The sequence below is a fragment of the Pyrgilauda ruficollis genome, unplaced genomic scaffold (assembly GCF_017590135.1).
Source record: "Pyrgilauda ruficollis isolate IOZ18807 unplaced genomic scaffold, ASM1759013v1 scaffold172, whole genome shotgun sequence".
NCBI lineage: Eukaryota > Metazoa > Chordata > Aves > Passeriformes > Passeridae > Pyrgilauda > Pyrgilauda ruficollis.
The window spans coordinates 375584-398760 of NW_024516098.1; the positions used below are offsets into that span (position 1 = coordinate 375584).

Consider the following 23177-nt stretch of genomic DNA (forward strand, 5'->3'; position numbering starts at 1 on the left):
ATTGTGCCCCTCACTGGTGCAAGGTGTTATTTATGCAGTTCTTAATATTGAGAGTAAAATAGGAAGGAAGTGGAAATGGAGACCAAGCTGGTTTGTGCACATTATTCAGGACCACTCCTGAGAGATACCAGGAGGTGTGAGTGCTTCTGGACATGTGTTTTCCCTACATTCCATAGACTAAAAATGGAGTTCTCTGGAACAAGTTATGGACTAATTGTATCCTGTGGTAATTTTCAGTGTGGTTTTCTAAACCCGATCCCAGTCCCACATCACAAACACATGGGTGGGGGAAGGCAGGGGGGCCATGCCCTGAACGTTTGTTTTTTCTTCCACAATCCTAAGAAATTTTATCTCTTTGTTTTCCAGAAGTGGGTGGGCTGTGGCAGTGTCTGGTTTTTTGGCACAGCAAAATAAATTGTGAACTTGGGTTAAATGCAGTTGACTGTGGAAGGATGATGGTGAGAAGTGTTGCTGGAATCCCAGAATGATTTGTGTTGGAAGGGACCTTAAAGCCCATCCCATTCCACCCCTGTAATGAGCAGGGACACCTTCCACTGTCCCAGGCTACTCCAAGCCCTCTCCAGCCTGGCCTGAAACATTTCCAAGGATGGGGCAGCCACATCTGGGCACCCTAAAATTCACTGATTCCGTGTGGACTTCCACTAAAAGAAAAAACCTCTTGTCTTTTTCCTTCCATATCATTACAATCTCACAGTTTTGGCTCATTTCCTATCCCAGCCACCCTTCCCTCTTCAAAACAAAACAAAAAACAAAAAAAAAAAAGGCAAAACAAACAACAACAGCATTTTTAGGCATCTCCTGTTGATAATAACTTCCAAATGGAAGTCAGTGGCAGCTGGTTCTTCACACTTTAACCCTTCCTCTGCTGCCCTTCCAGGAAATAATTGATGACTGATTGGCCCATTAACCTTTTTTTCTTTAAAAAAAAAAAAAAAGTTTGACAGCCTGGACTTGTGTAATGAGGAGGGATTCCTGGTGAAATCGGGCTGATGGCTGAGTTGCTTGCCCCTGAGGATGCAAAATTAGCCCCGTGGGACCTCGTCTGCATAGAAACTGGACACAATTAGTGTAATATCCGGTGTTATTAATGTAGTTTGGAGTAATTGGGCAGGTTGATTTCGACAGGTTGATGGTGCTAAAATACTATTATAGTGGACCTTTCCATGAATAACTGTTAAACATGGAAAACTGTTTAATAAAATTTTGTGATTGGGCTCACAGGGATTTAAATAGCACAAGCTATAATTTGGCTGAAGAGTAAAAGTGAACAACTTCATCCTCCTGCCTGGATTTTCCTGTTCCTGCATGCTGTGCTTAAGGACATACAGGAACAGGTTTGTTCCTTGTCTTCTGAAGGAATTGCCCTGGGGCTGATGTGGAGCAGGCACTGCTGTTTTGTTTCACAGCTGAGCTTGGGGGAAAAAAAAAATATTGGTGTGTTTAAGCAGAAAAAATTAAGGAGGATGCCTTCAGCACAGCTTTTTGGGGAGTAAATCTGAAGCTTCAGTGGATGTAGAATCATGGAATTACTAAGGTTAGAAAAGACCTGCAAGATCATCAAGTGCAGCAGTTAATCCAGCACTGCCACGTTCACCACTAATCCATGTCCCCAGGTGTCATATTTACAAATCTTTTAAAGCCCTCCAGGGATGGGGTCTCCAAACCTCCCTGGGCAGCCCCTTCAATCCCTGAGCACCCTTTCCATGGAGAAATTCCTCAGGTGTCCACCCTGAGCCTCCTTTTCTCCAGGCTAAGCCCTTCACAGCTCCTTCAGCCTCTCCTGGGCCTCCAGAGCCTTCCCCAGCTCCATTTTCTTCTCTGAACCTCAAAAGGTCCTTCCAGCCCCACCTGAAAACGTGCTGCAGCTCTCCTGGGCTTATTTCTCCTGGGCAAACCAGCTCCATGTGTGTGATCAGCATCACTAAAGAGGAGATCAGAGGAGTCAGTGATGCTGCAGAGACCTTAACTTTGTTGTCCTACAGGAGACAGTGCACAGGGCTGAATGGAACTTCATTTGTTGTGGAGTAGTTCCTCTTAGATCCTCCTCACAAAACCCTGAAAGCTCTGCTTGATAAACGAGGTTTTGGCCATGATTAATTCATGGCATTTTGGGTAATGTTTCTACCTGTTTGTTTGGAACACTGTGTTGCTAAAGTGGAACACTTGTAGCCATGCATCATTCATCTTTGACCCATGTGAATGACATGGAGCTGTGTCAGGGCGGTTTAGGTTGGATTTTAGGAAAAGGTTCTTCTCCCAGAGGGTGTTGGGCACTGAACAGACTCCACAGGGTTTGGTCACAGCCCCAAGGCTGCCAAAGCTCCAGGAGCATTTGGACACCACTCCCAGAGATGCACAGGGTGGGGTTGTTGGGGTGTCTGTGCACGGCCAGGGGCTGGACTTCGATCCTCTGGATCCCTTCCAACTCTGGACATCCCATGATTTCTTTTCCTACTTAACCCATGCACTGTTTTCCAGTAAATCTGTTTCAGGTACCTTCCTGCACCTGAAAATGACATTGAGCTCTGTGTTTATCCCCACCTCGAGCTGCCAAGTCACCTCCTGCTGCTTTTGAGGCATCCTTACAGCAGTGCAGGCACTGGCCTTGCTGACATGGAGCTTATCCAAGAAAACCCCTTGTCCCCCAGCTTGGGAACACAGCTGCCAGCAGTGCTGTCTTTAAATCTGCTGCTGGATTTGTCCCTGATCTTTGGATGTTTATGGATGATGAGGGAACACAGTAGTGGCATGGCTCTGAATATATAATAAGTCATTATCGGACAAAATGTTCTTTCTGAAGCTCGTTAGGGCTGATGTTCACCAGAATATTGTGCTCTATTATTCTTTTCCTTTCATGCCTCGTGCCAGCCCGTCCCAATTGCACTTACTCTGCTTCAGCTTCCTTGATTTTTTTAATTTGGCATTGGTGTCCCATGTGTAGGTGGGGTATGTGTCCATTTATTTCAGTTCTGCTGGTATTTCCATGTGCTGCTCCTCTGGCCTGAATACTTGTCCTTCTCCTCCAGCAGCCCTAAGGATATTTCACTGACCCTCTCTCCTGGCTTCTCAGATCATTTTCTCATCTCCCATGTCAGATGTGGATGTTGAATAGGTTGAACTGATTTTAATCCTGTATTATAGCCCAGTAATTATTATTATTATCATCCCAGTATTTATGCTGTAGAGGAGAAAATGTCCACATCTGCTTTAAAATATCTGTGCTTATAAAAACTGCTTGAAAGAAGAGGGTAAACTGTTACATTTTCTGTATTATCAGCTCTTTGTGGTCCATTCATCTTTTATTTTGTGGCACCCTTTGATTTTTACATTATGCAGCTTTTAGCACCTCAGGTTTAAATCTGAATGAAGCTTGTTGGCCACTTTATGTTTGATTAAGGTACAGACTCGATTCCAAGCTCACAAACACAGGGACTGAGCATTCACCCAAACCACTGCTTTATCTGCATAGCATTTGGAGAGGAAAAGCAGAGGATCCTGGTTGTTTCCTGGTGCACTGTGCAGGGCAGGATCCACACCTGTAGTTACAGGATTTGCACAATCCCAGGATGGTTTGGATTGGAAGGGACCTTCAAGATCATCCAGTGCTACCCCTGCCATGGGCAGGGACACCTTCCACTGTCCCAGGTTGCTCCAAGCCCTGTCCAACCTGGCCTTGGACGCTTCCAGGGATCCAGGGGCAGCCACAGCTGCTCTGGGCACCCTGTGCCAGGGCCTGCCCACCCTCCCAGCAAAGAATTCCTTCCCAATATCCCATCTAACCCTGCCCTCCTTCATCTTAAAGCCATTTTGTAACAGAAGTTCTTATCAACCAAGGTTGTTTCAGCTGCTTTTCACTATCCTTAACTTAATCTACTGCATTTATTTTTTCTTTTTTTTTTTTTTTCCCAGAGCAAGAAGAGAACTTTGAGTTTATCATTGTCTCTCTCACGGGCCAGACTTGGCACTTTGAAGCAACCACCTACGAAGAGAGGGACGCGTGGGTCCAAGCCATAGAGAGCCAGATCCTGGCCAGTTTACAGTCCTGTGAGAGCAGCAAGAACAAGGTATGGGGCACAGAGTAACGCTGGCAATCACCCATGGGTCAGGGGATCATTAGGATGACAGCAAATTCTGGGTTTTAAGCCCTTGTTCCTCAAGGTGTGTGTGTTCCCCCCACAGCTGAGCAGGGTTGGAGCTCTCTGAGGAAAGAACATGGCCTGGGAGGAGCAGCTTTCCCCCTTGGAATGCTTTCCTTTGATGACAGAAGGAATCTGCTTAGCTTTCCTGTGAAAACAAATGTTTAAAATCTGAGATGTCTTCAGCCAATGCTCATTTTGGGAGAACTTCTGTGTCTTGAGTGCAGGTGTCTGTAAACACTTCACAGGAGAGAGCAAGGTGCTGAGTGCTGATTGAGGGAGAGAAATGGCCAATAATTGTCCAGAACTGTAGATCCTTGAGTATTACCCACCCAACAGTTGTCTTTCATGATTTTATACTGCAAGGAAGAAATTCATATTTTTAAATGGATGCCTGCCTTCAATGCCCTGATGTGCCAGACTAGGTCAAACACCAGTAATTACCATCATCATAACACAATTTACTTCACATTTTGTGTTTAAAAATGGGTTTTTTTCCAACATATATTCCTGAGAGGGAGGAAAATCACAGGTTACATGTTTCTTGCTTAGCGTGGGTTCACACATTCTGAAATGAATGTGTGTGTTATCAGAGCACAGGCGAGGAAGTTTGTACATTAACACCAACATAAAAAGATGCACACAAAAGGATAAAGAGTGGCTGGGCAATGGCTCAGAGAGGTTTTTCTCACTGGGTTCCCAAAGCATGTCAGAAGAACTGGCTGGAACAGCAAAGGGCAGTTGGCTGGGCAGGTTTAGCAGGTGTCCCATGGAAGTTGTGTCTCCAGGTGGATATCCACAAGCCTACTGAAATCACACCCTCAGGTAGCCCTCAAGGCAGTTTAGTTGGTGTCTGGGTTTGAAAAGACAGGTGTCTGCTAAGGAAGGCAGGAGCCTCCCCTAAAATGGAAAATGCAAACCCCCTCCCTCGGAATTGTTATAATTTTGAAATTAAGGGGCTCTCAGGCAAAGATATGGGAATAGGAATAACAGTTCCTTACTAGGGAAGAAAATAAAAATAAAACAAACAATGCAGTGATACAGAACAACACTGACAGAGTCAGAATACTACCTGACACCCTGTGGGTCAGGGTGGTGGCACAGTCCCATTCCATGGTGGCTCAGCCCTCCTGCAGTGCCAGCTGTGGTTCTGCTGGAACAGGGATCCTGTAGGAGGGCAGAGTTTTCCTCTGAAGGTCCAGTGGTGGTGTAGATGGGCCTGGTCTTCCTCTGGGAATGCAGTGGAGAAGAAAGCTGCTCCTCTGGGAATGCAGTGGGAAAAGGCTGCTGTGGTATTCCAAATCTCAGATACTATCCAGGTAGGAATGCTTGGCTCCTCCCCCTGGGCAGAGCATCTCCCAGTGGGATGAGGAATTTTATCAGCCATGCAGGAACACTCAGTGGCCATGAACAGAAGAGATCTCATGGAGGGGGGATTGGTTGTGGAAGAGATTAAGAAAACTGCCCAGTGAACAGAAGAGAGCTGCCCCACCTCTGACAGATACAGAGTAGAATACACACCCCAGGCACATCTTGCATCTCCAGCCTAAGACAGCTGGGTGGAGCTGACCTGCCTGTACATCAGGAGAGTCTCCCCCAGCAGAGGTCGTGGGCAGGTCACCGTGGGGAGCATTTAAAAGGGAGCCACGAGGTGAAATCTGACCTTTGGATGATGAAAAAGTTCCAGCCTCTTCTGCAAACTGTCCCTTAGTCTTCATTAGCACAAGCACACACATCAATAAAAGAAATTGATCTTGTAAAATAATATTCTTGTCTCATTTATCTCAAGAAGCAAGCCTATAGTGTGGCTGCTGCTCTTGGGAAGAGCAAGGTTTGTTCTCAAGCTCGATTTCCCTCTGTTAGAATCCAGGCTGGAGACCCCAAAAGTCTGGGAGGTGCCAAGGATCACTGTTCCTTGAGAGGCAAATCAAGACTTGAGGTTCTTTGGCTGTATTCATTCGACCTTGGTGTGAGCTTTGGGGTTTGCTGCTCGTTCAGCTGACATGGTGTCATGGGGGTTTTTGGGTTCTTGCTGCTCATCGGTGTCTCTGGCTCCCCACAGTCGCGCCTGACCAGTCAGAACGAGGCCATGGCGCTGCAGTCCATCAGGAACATCAGAGGCAATTCCCACTGCGTGGACTGCGAGGCACAGAGTGAGTACAGCCACCTGACTGCCCCTCTGCCCCCTTCTCCTTGGCCAGACCCTGGGGAGCACCCAGCCCTGGCTCCCTGTGTGACATCCTCTGTTGTTTGCACATCTCTGCTTCATGCAGGATTTGCTTAACCAGACTCGTTTGATCTTAATTTATGCTCAATATCTGTCACATCAAGTGCATCCTGTTTTTTTCCCCTTGTTTCATGTTGAATGTCAGCATTGCTGTACTTTCCTTCAAAGAAAAGGCAAAAAGTTTTCTGTTTGACATCAGTCCCTTCCATTTCCCTCCTGTTTTGCATGGTGAGAGCACACGTGCCGTGGTACTATTTTCAAAGAGGTAGAGCTTGATTGCTGGCTTTTTGGTTTGGTTTTTCAGGCTTGCTTGTCAGAAGAAACCAAAGTCATTGCTCATTATATCTGGATACTAGAAAACTGATTTTGGATTATTTTTTTTCTTCCCCTTTGTGAAACTGTCCCCCTTTTTTTTTTTTTTTTTTTTTTTTTTATTTTTTGAAACATATGCTCAGTGTTCAGAAGAGTGTTCTCAGGAATACTTTGAGCTGTGCTTCACCTCACTAACCCTGACTGAGGCCATTATTCTGGTGCTCTTTAGTTCCAGGGGTTTGCAACAAAGCCACAGAAAGGAAGTTCTCTTGCTCTAAAGCAATTAGTTGTAGGAGCTAAAGGACTGAGAACTTGTGCATTTTTATTTCTTTGATATTTGGAAGTCAGAACTTTCCTTGCGATTTTTACACATGCTTAAAATGGAAAAATATTCACTTACTTTTCTTCAGGTGTGACTTTTATTTTTAAAGATTGGCTGCTTGGGATTCCGACTCCTGGTCTAAGCCATTCTGACCCCCCAGTGTAAAAAGAACATTTGTACACAAGTGCATGTGCTTTTGCACCAATAATTTGGTCTCTGCTTTCACTCTAAGTGATCCAGCACATGCTAAACCAGGGAAGAGCTTGGTTTGAGTGGTATTTTAGCACCTGGAGCCCAAAGCAAATCTTATTTATTGGTGTGCTTTCATAGTGACCTGGCAGTCATTGAGATTTCCCCCAAAGCTTTGATGCAGCTCAGGAGGAAGGCAGGAAGGGTGTGTGCTGTGGATGAGGAGGAGGGGGTCTGGGAGTGACCTCCATGGATATTTAGCTCATTTGAAGTACTCACTGCTGCCTCTAAGCAGCTCATAGTGGGAGTGGTGCTGAGTCCTGCTCCACTGTGGGTGGCATTTTCCTAGCCTTGCTAACTGGATATTTATTTATAAAATATACAAACATATTATATTTTTTTATATATATATATATTTATGGGAGATTATATTATGTATCTATAACATAAAATCTCTTTAGTGCAGACAACTTTCACAACATCCTTCTGATCAACCTCAGCCCTACCCAGATTCCACACTCCTAGCCTTGCTAATTAGATACTTATTTATAAAATATACAATTATATTTTTATATATATTTATGGGAGTTTATATTATATAGCCATAAGATGCAATCCCTTCAGTGCAGACAACTTCCACAACATCCTTTTGATCCACCTCAGCTCTACCCAGACTGTCCCCAAGGCTGGTGTTTCTCTCCCCAGCCATGCACATATCTCAGGATTTATGCAGCCAGGATGGATGCTTCGTCAGGAAAATGTTTGTGCAAGAAAGCAGCACTCTTTTTTTAATCTTTTTTGGGTTTTTCCTGCTCCCCCCCACCCAATCTGGTTTTCAGCCAGATTGCTCATGGTCAAGCTGGTCCCTGTGCCTGGTGCTAGCAGCAGGGATGTGCCAGGAGCTCGTTGCTGAGAGAGGGCAGAGTGGCACAGCCCCTTTTGGCAACACTCTGTCTTGTGGCTTTTATGGGGGGATGATTTTGGAATCTCAGCTGGACTTGTTTGTATTCTCACAGATGATTTATACCCTCTTTGACTCCTCGTGCTGTTTGACCTTCCTGATTTTAAGGCCACTGTCGTTCCTTTGGAAAAATGTGAGATATTTCCAAAGCCGTGGATTCTAAAATGTAAACACAAACACACACAGAGGAGGTGAACCTCAGCCTGCTGCTTTTTCTGCAGGGTTTTGCTTTATTCCCTTGCCTCCCTTGCTGCCTTGCCTGGGCAGGTCCTTACCCCCAGAGCACTTAACATCACAAACCCCAGCACTCCCTGGAAGTCTCACGCTGTTTGCATCTCCACAGAGCCAGATGTTTGGGAGCACAGCAGTGTGAGATGTTGCCATCCCTCAGCTCTATTCAGGAGCCATCAATCTTCCACTTTAGAAGTCTCATTCTCCCTCTTTCTGGAGCTCTGCCTTTTGAGCACTTGATGCAGCACTTTGTTTCACCAGGGAATTCTGCCTTGTTGGATGTTAATCCAGCAGCTGTGTGCCGCCAGCATCCCGGCCTTTGGCAGCCTCCAGCTAAAGTTATTCAATATTCTCCTGCTGACATTCCCATCCCAGAGCCAGAGAAGAGGCAAAGTGCTCTTTAGGAGCTGGAGTTTGTGCCCAGGATCTGGTTTCAAGTTTGAAAAGGAAACTGGTGTTACCTTTTCCCAAAGCAGCAGAGTCCCGGTGCTGACTCTGTCTGGAAAAGCCACCCAAGGTGATCCAATAGTTCAGGTAAACCCAGCTAAATTTCTGGATTTTGGCTCAGCAGAGGATAAATATCAGTCACCTCTTTCAAGATACCTGGAGAACATGGGACATCAGGTCTTTGCTGTTGTAGAAGGAAGTAGGGAGGGTTTGAAAACATGGATTCTCAAAATGTGTTTTTCATCTCAGGAATCTGATCACATACTCCAGTGTATTTTGTATTTGAAAGCCAGACACTGAGATAATAATTTGGACAATCTTGTCCTACCCATCACAAAATTCAGTTTTTCGTGCAGAATAGAAAAATAAAAAAGAATTGGAGAGTTGCAAACTTTTCTCCCCCTTCTGCAGCAACTCGAGATGCCTTCACCCCTGCTTCTTCTTTCCCTGGCTCTTCTGCTCCTCCTTCCAGCAATTCCTTCTGCTCAGCCCAGGGATATCTCACAGCTGCTGACCTCAGGAAGGTTCAGCCTTTCATCAGCCTCCTTGGATCCAAAGGGATGAAGGACACAGTGGGGAGAGGTTACTCTCCTAAGAGAGTGTTCACCTCCAAATGGTGAAGCTGATTGAGGGGAGAGTCAGAGTGGGGAAGAGTTTTTCAGGGAAGGAGTGAGCTGAACATTTTTGAGGCTATGAACAGCTGAAAATTGTAATCTGGATATATTCAGTGGTGCAAAAAAGCTCATTTTTTGTTTGACCAATTTTAAGTAAAGCACCTCTAGCTGCACTGAGTTCTCTTTTTCTTCCTTTTGCTGTCAAACCTTGATGCCCACACCTGCCACATGCTCATGAGCATCCCCCAATTCAGAATTGCTATCACCATCAGCAGGAAAAGGGAGCTGGGTTTGTATCATCTTTAAAGTAAAAAAAAAAAAACAAAAAAAAAACCAACCTTGAAAGTTACAGCTTTCTAACCATTTGTGGTGTGAATTGGTGATAGCATTTTCCATTTCTGTAACAAGCCCAGCCCTTGCCTTGCCACGTTTGCCACTTTCCCACCCAGCTGTGTGTTGTCAGATTGTTGAAATTGAATATAATATCTTGCTAAAATTTCATGGAACTTCCTGGTTGTTGTTTTGGGGGACTCCTTCAGTTCTAGCAATGCTGGCAACTGAGAGGTTCTTCCAACCCAAACCATTCTGTGATGCTCTGAAGCAGGGGGATATTTAAAGAATTTTTTCAGTACAAAATGCTCTACATGTGCTTCAAGTGGAGAGGTGTTTGGGAGGGAGATCAGGTCCTTAACTCCAGTTCTGTCAGAATAATTGGAATAATGTAAGTTGGTATTCCATTCTCCTGCTTCATTCTGAGTTCATGCCTCTTAGAGCTCATTGCACTTTGGATTTTTGTGAGGATAACCCTGGCCTTTGCAGGTCAGGGGTTTCATCCCAGTCACAGTTTGCAAATTTCAAACTATTACTTGCTGTGTTCAAATTTTTACTAACAAATAGAGATTTTAGGGGGTTTTTAGTGTGTTTCAGATACACCACTGGTTCCCCCACTGGCATAACAGTGGAGGTATCTGAAAAATTATGGAATTGAAGGAGTTTTGTAGTTGTTGTACCAAAAGCTTGGAAAGCATGGCAGGAGTTTTGTCTCACCTGATTTTTTGGAGATCTGAAATGCTGTATATCTATATTGTGGATATTAAATTATGTATAATATAGGACTTGGTATGCACAGGAACTTTTAAACAAAAGGTGTGCTTTTCTGCTCAAGTGGAATGGGATGAGGGATTTTTCTTCTTGGTTGCATTTTTAGATTTCAGTGGACTGGTTGAAAAATGTCAGTCAATGCCTTCTGTGAAATGTGGGACTTCACAATTAAAATTATGAGCTTTCCTTTCCTATTTTTTGTCCAAACATGACATGGGAAAGAACTAGAAAATGTTTTGTTTCCACATATTTTGGCTGCCAGAAATAGCTTTTCAGTTGTGGGTTACACAAAGTCGAGACGAGTCTTTGGATGAATTTTTTACAACAGAAGGAAACACTGGAAATTCATTTTCTGTCAGCTCCAAATTCTGTTTAGATAGGAACAAGAATTGCCTGCCCTCTTAATTAATCCCCATTTTCCTGCTTGGCATTTGGGGTAGTTCTTTGGGATGCACAGAGTGAGACATTAAAAAAAGATCTGACAGCAGGGGGTTAGAAAAAAGCAACCAAAATTCCTCTCGTATTTTTTCGGTTGCATTTGTTAAGGTGAATGTTGGAGAGAAGGCAATCCATACAAATCTAGATTTTAATTACACAGGACAGTGGCAAAAGAGCTTTGAACCATGTTGAGAAATGGAATTTCCCATCTGGTGTCAGGTTTGTTCCAGTGTCACCCTTTGTGGGGTTGTTTTGGGTGGGTGCAATCCTTCTGGCTCATGCCCTGGAAGCGGGGCTGTTCCAGAGGGGACATTCCCACCTTGGTGTTCATCTCCCTGATGCTGGAGATGGAAGAAGAGTCAGATGGAAGAGCCACAGGTAGCTGCTGGTATGATTGGTTGTTGAGGGAGCTGATACAGTTAGCATGAGATAATTGTTTCTAGGCTCTGGTTTTTTCTCCGTTTTCCCCTTCAGCTGACTACAAGCAGCTCTGGGTTCCCAGGGAGGGGCTTTCTTCACTGCTTCACCGTCCTTTATCCATCACTCTGCTTATATTGCCTTTGTTTCTTCTTTTCCCTTTAATTCATTGGGGTTTTTTGACTGGAGGTGGAGTGATGCATCTTTTGAGACACCACATTTTATTTTACTGTACCCCTTGAAGGGCTGGCATCTCCACTGACCCTGGAAGACCTCCCAGCTGCTCTTTAGGGCAAGACACCCCCAGAGCCAAAACCTTCATGCACAAACACCAGCTGGGAAGTTCCGTAGGGTGTTCCCTTGTCCTAACTGCAGTGTCCCTTGTCCTGCAGACCCCGACTGGGCCAGCCTCAACCTGGGAGCCCTCATCTGCATCGAATGCTCAGGTATCCACCGCAACCTCGGCACGCACCTGTCCCGGGTGCGCTCCCTGGACCTGGATGACTGGCCCATCGAGCTCATCAAGGTCATGTCAGCCATTGGCAACGAGCTGGCCAACAGCGTGTGGGAGGAGAACAGCCAAGGCCACGTGAAGCCTTCCCCAGACTCCACCAGGTGGGTTTGCACTCGCCGCGCTGTCACTGTGATATTTTATGGAAATCCTTTGCTGGGATTTTTCTCCTATTCTAGCTGAGAAGCCTCAGAAAAGAAATTTAAACAATTAACTATCTGATGGCTGTGGAATGTGGTCTGGACGTTGTTTACCAACAGGTGCATCTGTGATTGGTCCATGTGTGTTGTTTCTACTTAATGACCAACCATGGTCCAGCTGGGTGGACTCTCTGAGAGTCACGGGTTTTTATTATTCATTCCTTTCCATTCCATTCCTTTCTAGCTTTCTGAAGGAACCTTTCTCTCTGTTCTTTTTAGTATAGTTCTAGTACAGCGTTTTAATATAATATAATATCATAACATAATATAATAAAAGAGCCTTCTGAAACATGGAGTCAAGATTCTCATCTCTTCCCTCATCCTGGGACCCTTGAACACGACCACACCATGCCTCGCCTGGTGCGTGATGCCGCCACCACTTTGGAGTGCTGCCTTGTGGGAAAATCATGATTATAACCTCACATTGTTAATTGTTTATAACCCCAGGAAGAACATGTGTCAAAGTGGGAGGTGGCAGAAGTTGAGTGACCTCGTTGCTTTCTTGTTCTTGTGAAGGTTTCCTCAGCAGCTCTGCAGTTTTCTGTTCAGTGGGAGATGGAAACCTCCCACCTGCTTCTTCCTCCATCCAAATTATCCTGTCATGTGCTCCTTTGTCTCAGTGGGCCACCAAGCTCCTGCCTCTCGGACTGTCAGTTTGTCATTAACAATCTCCCTTCAGAGTTTCTTGTACCTGGCTGTCAGGTCTTTGGTTCTGCTCAGGGGTGTTCAAAGTCCTGTTCGCCATGGACTTGATTACTTTTTTGTGTGTGATTTATGTGAAACCATGAGCTGCTGGGGGGTATCTCCTTTGAGAACAGCTTTTTACCTGCCTTTCGTAGCTCCACACAGTGAAAATCTTCCTGTGATGTGCTGTCCTACCTAAAACTGGGGGGTTTTATGCTGAATTAATCTGATCAGTGTCAGAGACAGACGTTTTGAGAATACTTTTTCCAGTTTTGGATCAGGTGGAAGGATCACCATGCCTGGGCCAGCTCCTGCAGCAGAGGGCTGGGTTTGTGCTGTTGTGTGTAATAAAGTCAACTGTTCCTTATTGCATTATTTCGTTAGCCCTGAAAAATGAATTTGTGGTGCCACCTTTGGTTCGTCTTCGAGAATGAAGGCACGGCATTAATCAGGCTACTTAGATGAATGGCTGTGCATCTAAAAGTGCTCAGGGAGCCCCAAAGAGAGGTTTTGTTCAGGCAGAAATGGGATGTCTGCTCTATACGTGTGTATTTTTGGGCACAATGATTTCATCAAGTAGATGGAAATGAACTTTCAGTCATTGCTATCGCTTCAACACAGAGATTTTATATTCTTGCACCTCACAAATATATGTTGCTCCTTACTCCTGAGGTGAGTAGTTCTAAACAGCTGAAAGGAAAATGCTTGCACTCAATTGGAATTCTATTTTTTAAAAAAAGGAAAAATCACATTATTTCAGTAGTCATATAATAATCATCATGAAAAATCTAAAATCCATGTGACTGTGATGAAAAGAGCACCATCCATTTCAATTAATAATTCACTCAGGATTGAATTTTACTTCTAGAAAAGCAACTTTTTTTCTCTTAGTATTTCATACACAGGGCTTATTTTAATTCTCCCACTTTGTTTCTGTGCATCTTCATGGTTATATTCTGACATGGTTATATGGTTATATTCTGATTGTTACTGGTATCACTGCCCTTTCTCTCCTGCACTGCAACGTTTTTGGACAAAAAGATTTGTTTTATAGATAGGATTTTCTAGCTCTGTGTCCAGGTTCATGCTTATGTGATAGAAGAGGTGCTAGGAAAAGCAGAATTAGGATGATGTGGAAATATTCCTACAAAGTAATTGCAGTCTTGCTTTGCTGCTCCCATTCCTCTGCTGTTTGCAGCAGGAACTGAAATGCAATTTTTTACATAGATACCAGAGACTTCTGCTTTTTCCAAGTGTGTGCCTGCTTTTGTGCTTCCCTTTGGTCTCTGCCAGCATCACAATCCTTCTGTCCAAGCTGTGGGGAGAAAATAAATTCAAGTTCTTCAGGTAGGGGCTCTGCTTCCCATGTTCTCACTGCTGCTTGGAGTTTTGCATGAGGAATTCTATTGGAAGCAGCTGAAATGGCCCTGAAAGGAGGGTTAAACAAACCTTCCTTTTGTTGTTGTGGAGGGACTGAAGGGGGAAGAGGCAACTCCAGGAGAGCTGAAGAGGGACTTAGGAGAAAGAATGGAGAGACAGGACACAGGGAATGTCTTCCACTGCCAGAGGGCAGGGATGGATGGGATATTGGGAAGGAATTGTTCCCTGGGAGGGTGGGGAGGGGCTGGCACAGGGTGCCCAGAGCAGCTGTGGCTGCCCCTGGATCCCTGGCAGTGTCCCAGGCCAGGTTGGATGGGGCTTGGAGCACCCTGGGCTAGTGGGAGGTGTCCCTGCCCATGGCAGGGATGAAACTGGATGGTCCTGAAGGTCCCTTCCAACCCAAACCATTCTGGGAATCTCATTCTGTGATAGGCCCTCAATAGACACTTGTAGAGGGCATCAGGTGGGTTTTACCTTTTCATGTTGTGTCTTTCTATTGGGGATGAAGCCATCAGTGGAAACCCACACATTTCTGGGGACACCAAAAAAAAAAAAAAGTAATGAGCTGCTCAACAAATACTGAATTGTTGTGCTGGGAGGCTGAAGGAGTGTTCACAGGCTGGATTAAGAGGAACCTGAAAGTCTTGATGTGCCTTTCAAAGCAGTCTCTTCAGCCTGGGAGAGGTTGGCACTGATCACCGTGTGCTTGCTGTGGCATCCTGTGTGTTTCTGTGGAGTAGAGGAAAGGTAGGAGAGATTTGTGGAGATGGTTTCTGACAGGAGGAATTGCCAAATGGCTACTCTAGGTCATGGCATAATTAAGGAATCTTACCCAGGAAAATTATTTCTGGAAACAGAGCTGTGGGTACAGCTTCCCTTTAGTAATTTTGCACACTCAGAAATAAGATACCAAATTCAAGACCTTATCATGGCCTGCACCTTCCTCCCGAGGGACAGCTCCAATCTCTGCTCTCTGTGACAGGGACAGCACCTGAGGGAGTGGCTGGAGCTGTGTCAGGGCAGGGTCAGGTGGGATATCAGGAAAAGGTTCTTCCCCCAGAGAGTGCTGGCACTGTCCCAGACTCCCCCAGGGAAAGGGCACAGCCCCAGGCTGCCAGAGCCCAAGGAACATTTGGACAATGCTCTCAGGGGTGCACAGGGTGGGATTGTTGGGCTGTCTGTGCAGGGCCAGGGCTTGGACTCCATGATCCTTGTGGATCCCTTCCAGCTCAGGAAATTCTGTGATTAAACCACGTGAAATACTGCTGTCCTTTTCTAACCTGCTCAAATGCACTTCAAATTCTCCATCCAAGCAAATCATGGGAAAAGATAAACCTGGACACTTCCTTTGAAGGGCAGAAAGGTTCTGAGATTGGAGGGTGTGTAAAATGAAAGCCTGGGAGCTCTTCAGCCAAAGGCATTATCCCTCCTGCACTGGTCAGGGATATATTGCTCAGCTGTATCCTCTAATATTGATATTTTCCAGGAGAGGCAAGCAGCCTGGTCTAGAGGAAAGTGTCCCATGGCAGGGGGTGGGATGAGATGGGCTTTAAGGCCTATTCCAACCCAAACCATCTTGGAATTCTTCAGGCAGGTCTCCAGGTCGTTCAGTGCCCCTGTAAGTGAAAAGCAGCAGCCAGGATGGCCTCTGGCACTGAACTGGAAGGCTTTGGGAGCACAGGTGTGGTGGGATCCCCAAGGAGGTCGCACGAGGCAGAGCTGAGGCTGTTTCTGGGATTTCGGGAGGAAGGAGGAATAAACAGGAGCTCCGCTGAGCACGGAAAGTTTGGGAAAAGGTGGAAAACCCAAGCTCAGGCAAACACTTGAGTATGAAAGGGAGCAGGGACCAGCTGGCCCCTGAGCTGTGGTGTCTGTGGGTCCCTGATTAGGTCAGCTCTGGAGAGCTGGTAATTGGTTCCAGCAATTACCAGCAGCCCCGAGAACGCCGCTCCAACTCGGGGAGGCCTGTGACAAATTGAAGCTGACTGCTGCTGAAGGAGTATCGACTTCCCATTCCTAAACAGGGGGATCATTAGTCAAGAAAAGCATCTTTTAATTACTCCCAGGAAGAAAAAAAAAGAAAAAGAGCAAAAAAAGGAAAAAGATCTTTCGGTATGGATCCTGCAACAACCGCCAGGTTTTTTTTCCAAGTGTATTCAATATTAAATTTATTGTCTCTGAGGGGAGGGGGCGAGCAGGGGGAGCTTGCCTGCAGTCCCTCCTTGGGTAATGCGGGTTTAATTTGGAGTGAGAAGTCAAATTAGAGTAAATCAATGTTGGGACAATTAACTGGGGCTGGGGATGGGATCAGGATTTTCCCTCTAATTGCTATTGATACTGTTTAAGCACACTCTCACAACGCTGCTGTGCAGTGCTGCAGCTCTGGAGGAGCCCTGTGGGGCTGAGCAGCTCTGTGGAGGAATGTTGGAGATGTGGGGAAGCCAGCTTGGGAATTCTTTGCCTATTGCACTGGTGTGTCCATCTCCTACCAGATATTTAGCTTTTTCTGGACGCACCTCACTTGTTTTGCTTTGTCCTCGTGCTGGTTTCTGGTTTGCAGACTCATTTGCCACCGTTGACTTCCCACGGTGGTGTTGGCCTTTTCCAAAGGAGACAAGCTGCCCCCATCCCTCTGCCCACTCCAGGAGATGGTTATTTATCTGCTCCCTCATCCTCCTTCCCTGAGCTCCATCCCAGTCTCCCTGGGTGTGTTGGGATGGATGTGCCACCTCCACCAGCTGGAACTTGCCAGGCAAGCTGAGGGAAGGCAGGCTCACGTGCAGGCACCATCCCGGCCACGCTTCTTGTTCTGCTGCTCAGACAATGCCAAATATCTGCATTGGCTACACACAGATAGGGCTCCACCATTCCAGCACCTTCTTGAGAATGTTCACAAGCAGGTGGAATGTCCAACTCCATTAAAACTCTAGTTTGGAATTGAGGGGTGAGTGGAGTGCAGAAGTCCAGGCACAGTTCTAAGCTCTTTAACAGGGGCCTGGAGCAGGAGCAGCAGTGGTGCTCAGGTCTGTTTGCTCAGCAGCCTCTGTTTATTCTGGGTACCAAGGGTTACGGGAAAATCCAACACTGGCTGAGCTGGGAGCCAGCAGTGCCGGGAACTGGCTCTCACCTTCCAAGGGAAGATCCAGTTTGATCCTTGCTCACTAATGAACTCACTTTAGTGGTGTCAGGGACAACATTTTGCAGATGCACTGCACTGAGGTGAGTTTTACAGTCTTGCACCAAAGCCTGGCTTGTGCTGCTCCAAGGAGAGCAGCCGTGACACCGAGCTGGTCACTGGGAGTGACTTGGATGAAAAATACCACACCATGCCTTCCATGAAAACATTCATCCTTTTCTTGGTAAAAATCATTAATCCTTCATCACAGATAAAGGGTGAGCCCAGAGAAACAGAGCACTTCAGATCCTGGGTCTTGTAGGGCTGCCGTGTTCCCTCCCTCAGCCCTCGCTCCCTCTGGCCAGCAGTTTGTGGTGCTGCTGCTCCCGAATTCCTGGCACAGGGAATGAACGGGGCCTGGGGGAGCACAGGTACCTCTCCATCCGTGATTATCAGCTCTGACTCCCTGGCAGATCTTGGCCTGATGAGGTCAGTGTTTTGTGCCTTTTCAGTTCTCCTCCACGCCTGACACCTTTCCCGTTCCAGGGCTGGGGGAAGGGGGCTTTTTAAAAATAAATCTTAAAAAAAAAAAAAAAAGAAAGAAGAAGGAAAAAAAAAAAAAATTTTATTGTGAAGGGCTGACCAGAACCCATCTGCAGTTGGGTGGCATCTGCTCCCCACATGTCACTTCCCTCATTAACAAGCAATTGAATTAATTAAATGCTACTCAGAACACGCATAACAAGCTACCGGCAGTGTCCAAATTAGCACTGATAATCAAGGATGATTTCCTTTATTATCCTGCTAAGTGGTGTGCAGGCTCTGATCTCCCTGTCTGCCCTCATCTATTTACATACCCCCAGCTTCTGCCTTTAGAAGCTGAGGTTATCTTACCTAGTTAATTTGCCACGATCACCAAGCATGGCGGATTGATATTCCTGCCTCTGCTGAAGCAAACCCCCTCCTTTCTCCCCCTTTTCCTTCCTCCCCAAGCCTGGTCCTTTGTATCTCAAGCTCACTGATAAATTAAAAGCCACCCCTGTGGTCTCTCAAGTGAGTAATAGAGGCAGAAATTTCATTTTGCAACTGGCTGATTTAATGATCCAAAGGGTAATTAATGGCCTGATTATCTTAATGTTAAATATGTCCGGCAGCAATTACTGTGACCTCCCGCTTGTCAAGGTCCAGGCTATGCTCTTCTTTCAATTAAGTTCTCTGGGGCTTAATGGTATGAATAAACTCCTCTGATTCTATCATTCCGGACTCTGAGATTTAAGCGAGCTGGGGGCTCGTTTGGAGTTTTAATCAGCCCGTCTTCTACTTGAGCGATCAGAGTTAACAATTATAACAAGGACAAGAAGACTTTCTTTCTTTCTTTTCCCCCCCCCCTTTCCACTTCTTTTTATATTTTTTTTTTATTATTTTTTTTTCTGAAGCGCTTGGAGGGGATTTTGTTGGCGGCGGCAGCAGCAAAGCCGGGCCAGTCTCTCCCGATATAAATTATCATGTGAATGCCGCTGTTTTTCCATTTGACAGGCTTAATTAATTGGCAGGAGCGCCCGAAAATGACAGTGCCACTAATTGCAACTCCAAGCCCATCTCTGTCACGGCGTGCTGTGCTTGTCAGCGGCCATGCCCCGCTCCTCGCCGCGGCCGGACTCTGTTGACGTTTCCCATTCCGGTTTTCACATCTCGTCGGGGAACGTGATGGGATGTGATAGCCCAAGATGTGCCTTTGGCTCTCCCAGGCAGGCAGCTCGTGTGCAGGAATGACATTTGCTGCCAATAAACTTTAGACAGCTGGGCTGCTGCCGGCCCAGCAGCTGCTCGGGGACCGCAGGTTAGGCTTAAGGTTTGGCTGAAGGTTTCCAGCCTGGACTTGGGCATCAGTAAAAACTCGCTCCTGCTCTTCCTGAACTCCACTGAGCAGCACAACTCCCAGCGAGCTGGAGTTGTATTAGCTCTGTTTTGGACAGCAGATATTTCATGGAGATAATGAGGAAAATGGATAAATTATTAGTTACGGCGGCATCGCGTCCTCAAACACAGACATAAATAAAGAGACTGATTCACTGCTGCCAGTAAACTCTGGGATACAGCTGGAGCAGTGAACCCTTCATGTGCTTTGACACTGGGCTGGTTTGCAATTAAATTTGAACAAAAAAATGAAATTGTCACTCACCAGTAGATTCCAGGAAACACGCATCTGACGGGAAGAGCTAAGTGAGGTGAGTGAACATCAGCTTGGGTGGCTGCTGGTCAGACTTCAGCCTTTTGGAGGCCTTGGAAGCTCAAATACAATACTCCAAAGATGAAAGGTGGTGGTAGTAGTAGTAATATTCTGTTTTATTGTCCTTGCAGCTGCTTGGCAGCCCTTGTCACCCAGGAGCTGATGCGGTGAAACACCGGTGCCTGTACGGCAGCCTGGGAGATGCCTGGATGATTAAAAATCAAAACAAAACAACCACAACACCCTCGACCCCGCTTGTCCAAGTTAATGAGTGCTTTAGATGAAATGCTCCCTGGCTCAGCTGCACCTTTCCTGTGTGCAAAGCTGCCTCTGATAAAAGCTCAGCCTCTCCGTAAACAGGAGCCTGGTTTGCAATAATTATTACAATTGTTGTTTTCCTCCTTGGTGGTGGTGGTGAAAGAGAAACCTGAAAAGGAAGTGCTGCTGTCTCCTTCTGCAGGTTAGGAAAGCATTTATTAAGGAGCCTCAGTGCTGTTCTTCTTTTCAATCTCAATAGCATCAGTACCACTCCATTGAATCCCTGGAAGTCTAAGACCAGCCTGGACAGGGCTTAGAGCAACACTCAGTTTCAGGTACCTTTGTTCTGATGAGATTCTTGACAAATTTGGATTCTTCTTCTTTGTGGATTTGCATGCCACGCTGAAAAATACCAAGTTAAGCTGAAATTCCCTAGAAAAAGAAGCTGATGAGCTGTTAAACTTAGAGAAATCTAGGATTTGAGTTCAGGACTCATACAAGGGGGATTTTTTGGGGAAAAGAGTGTCTGTAAGTTCATAATCAGCAATATAAAAAGTTTGTTTGTTTGTTTGTTTGTTTGTTTGTTTGTTTGTGTTTGTTTGGGGTGGGGTTTTTTTGTTTTGGTTTGGTTTTTTGTTTGCTGGAATAAGAACCCATCTGCTGGGTGAGTGAGTGCCTGTCCTGAAAGTCTCAAAGGATCTTTGCTTGGAACTTAATTTTCTGTTCAGATACAGACTGATTATTTCTCTTTTTGTGTTAGTTCTCTCCCAAACACCTACCAGAGCTAGAGAGATTTGAAGACCAATGTGTTTTCCGTGGACTTCACATCTACTTGGCCAAAAGCCACTTGAAAAGGTCAACTCAGAGCTGACTAACAGAGAGAAAACCTTCACTGTGTTTATTAGAAACTGCTTGGGCCAGTGTGGGACTACTACAGAGGAATGAAAAAGGCTAATTAGAACCAAATTTTAATTTCAGATGGGGAAAAAATGGATGGTGAATTTATAACTTATGGGGAAACGTGGCTTACATCAGGCTGATGGCCAGGATCACTGAAAAGGAGTCAGATGGAAACCACTGTGGGTTAGTTTTTCCTCAGAAAATTCCTTGGTATCATTAACACTGGGATTAAATTGCACACCACATGTGTGGACGCACATATTTGCTACTCCACAGCACCTGAGGAATACATATGGGGAGTTTTATCTCAAAAATGGCAAGATAACAGGAACAGGAAAACGAAGTTTGCTGTCTAAAGCATTGGGCAGCCTTAGCAAGGTGCTTTTTCACCAGTTATTCATCAGTTTCTTCTTAAAGGAAAAGCATTGGACATTTGGTTGTTCTGGAAATTCAGCTGTTTGCAAAGCTGAAACTTGTAATAATGGTAAAACGTTTAATGATAAAAATCATGTAATAATAAAAACCATGTTAATAAAAAACAAGTAATAATAGTAAAGCCATTGAGTTAAAAAATGCCCAATGCCAAGCATCAGCTATTATGAGGTGGCCAGGTCAGATCCAAAGGCTCATCTGGGGCTATTTTGGGGACTACTGTGAGTCAAGCACTGAGGGAAACACCCTGCAGCTTGAAAAATACCTATTCTGTTCGAAAGAAATCTTATGCAAAATATTTTCTTTTTGTTTGCAGCTTTTCTGTGTAGTTGACTTTAACCTGTTCCTTTCATTCCTCCTGCCCTGAGGTCACATCTGCCTCTCTGCACATGAGGTCTCCCCCGGGCAGTTGAAGCAAACAGAATTCAAATTGCTTTCTGAGCGTGGCTGTAAAGCCAGTTTGGTCCTGGTTTGTGCTGGGGGAGCTTTGCTGTGTAAATTCCTTCTGCTGTTTCTGCATTTTCTGCTGTTAAAGAGGTACATCAGCTGGTTGTGGTTAAATCTGAGCGCAGGGAGGGTGGGAGGTGCTCCCCAGGATTCTCTTTTCCGTGGAAGGTTGTGACACGAGCTCTCGGCGGTTGTCACCAGTGATGGTGGTTGTGTTCCTCCTGTGCTTTCTGCCTCTTTCAGCCATTTGGATGGATCTGTTCCAGCTCCTGGGCCAGCAGAGCGTGGCTGAAGGCAGTGGTGGGATGCTTTGAAGGCAGGCAGTGCCTCTCTGTGCTCCTGGTGGCTTTGCTGGCCGGTGACACGAGGCACAGAGGCAGCAGCATCCCCTCGCTTTGGTCCTGCCTACAGAACCCGCAGGGCTCCCTAACAGTAACTGTGACCAACTTTCTTTTGTGCTTTTTTCCCTTTTTTTCCCCCCTTTGTTTAAGACTGAGCTTTGTTTCTGGCTCTGCAGGAAGCTGGTAGCCTATGGCAAGGGACTGGGGAGATAAGACTTCAGTAAGATAACTAAATGAAAAGGGCAGCAGTGAAAAGATGGTGCTGGCTTTTGACTGGACTGAAACTTGATATACACAGCAGCCCAAATGCAGGTTCCCCACAGCTCTCAAATATTCTCTGTTCATCTGGGATAACGCTCTTCCAGCTGCATTTTTCCACGTGTGGGTGCTGGAGTGGGGGGCAGCAGCAAAGCCCCAGCAGAAGTGAGTGAGCAGAAGAAACCAGAGCAGCTCTGGAGTAATTAAAGTGCTGAGGAGAGCACAGGTGAGGGGTGGCAGGCAGGAATTCGAGGGAGATGAAATCCCTCCCTGTGCCTATTAAGCAGATTGTGCAGACAGAGCAGAGTCCTGTGGTTGAGGCAGTTTTTGTGTGAGAATTTGGGGAGCGAGGAGAAGCCGTGTCTTGGTAACTGGTGAGCCTCAAAGGTGTGCACGGGCCCAGCTTCAAAAAGCCTTCATGCTGCACAGATGATTATGTCATGGCCTAGAAATCTTCCTGCTAACTTTGCTTTTCCTCCAAAAGATTTACATTTGCCTGGTTCCATCCGGGTCAGAATTTCCAAAGGGATGTTTTGATTGTGTTTTCACTTGTCTGTGCAGCACTGGCCAGGCTTGGGAAGCTGAGGTGCACACAGGATTAAATCACAAGCCCAGGAATGCTTCTGAGGCTCCTCTGCAAGGAGAAAGAGCAGGATTGTGTCACTGTGTGCTGAAAGTGAAGGGTGCCTTTTGAAAAGGTGATATTCAGAAGTTGACTTTTTTACTTGTTCATCTCAAGAAGCCAAAATTTGCAGCTCTGATCCTTTGCTAGTGACCTGTGTGTGCCTTTCCAGACCACATCTGCTTTGTCCTCCCACAGCTCAGACCATTCCTGAGTTTGCTTGGGTTCACCTGTTGCATTCAGGCAAAAAGGTGGAAAATAAAAAACAGCTCCTCCTGGTCAAGGAGAAAAGTTAAAATATTGTTATTTAAAGCCATATTATTATTTTAAATAGTGTTTAAAATAAATGTTATTATTTTAAATACTGCTGCAGTTGCAATTTT

General features: G+C 45.7%; 1 protein-coding gene across 9 annotated transcripts in view; it reads left to right on the forward strand.

Moving 5' to 3' along the window:
- Nucleotides 1-23177, forward strand: part of AGAP1 (ArfGAP with GTPase domain, ankyrin repeat and PH domain 1) — a 309204-nt gene that overhangs the window by 257100 nt on the left and 28927 nt on the right. For all 9 annotated transcript variants that reach the window (XM_041464142.1, XM_041464145.1, XM_041464148.1 and 6 more), the window contains 3 exons: nt 3931-4085; nt 6220-6310; nt 11809-12031. In XM_041464142.1, coding sequence (XP_041320076.1) covers nt 3931-4085; nt 6220-6310; nt 11809-12031 — 469 coding nt within the window. The remainder of the gene's footprint in view (nt 1-3930; nt 4086-6219; nt 6311-11808; nt 12032-23177) is intronic.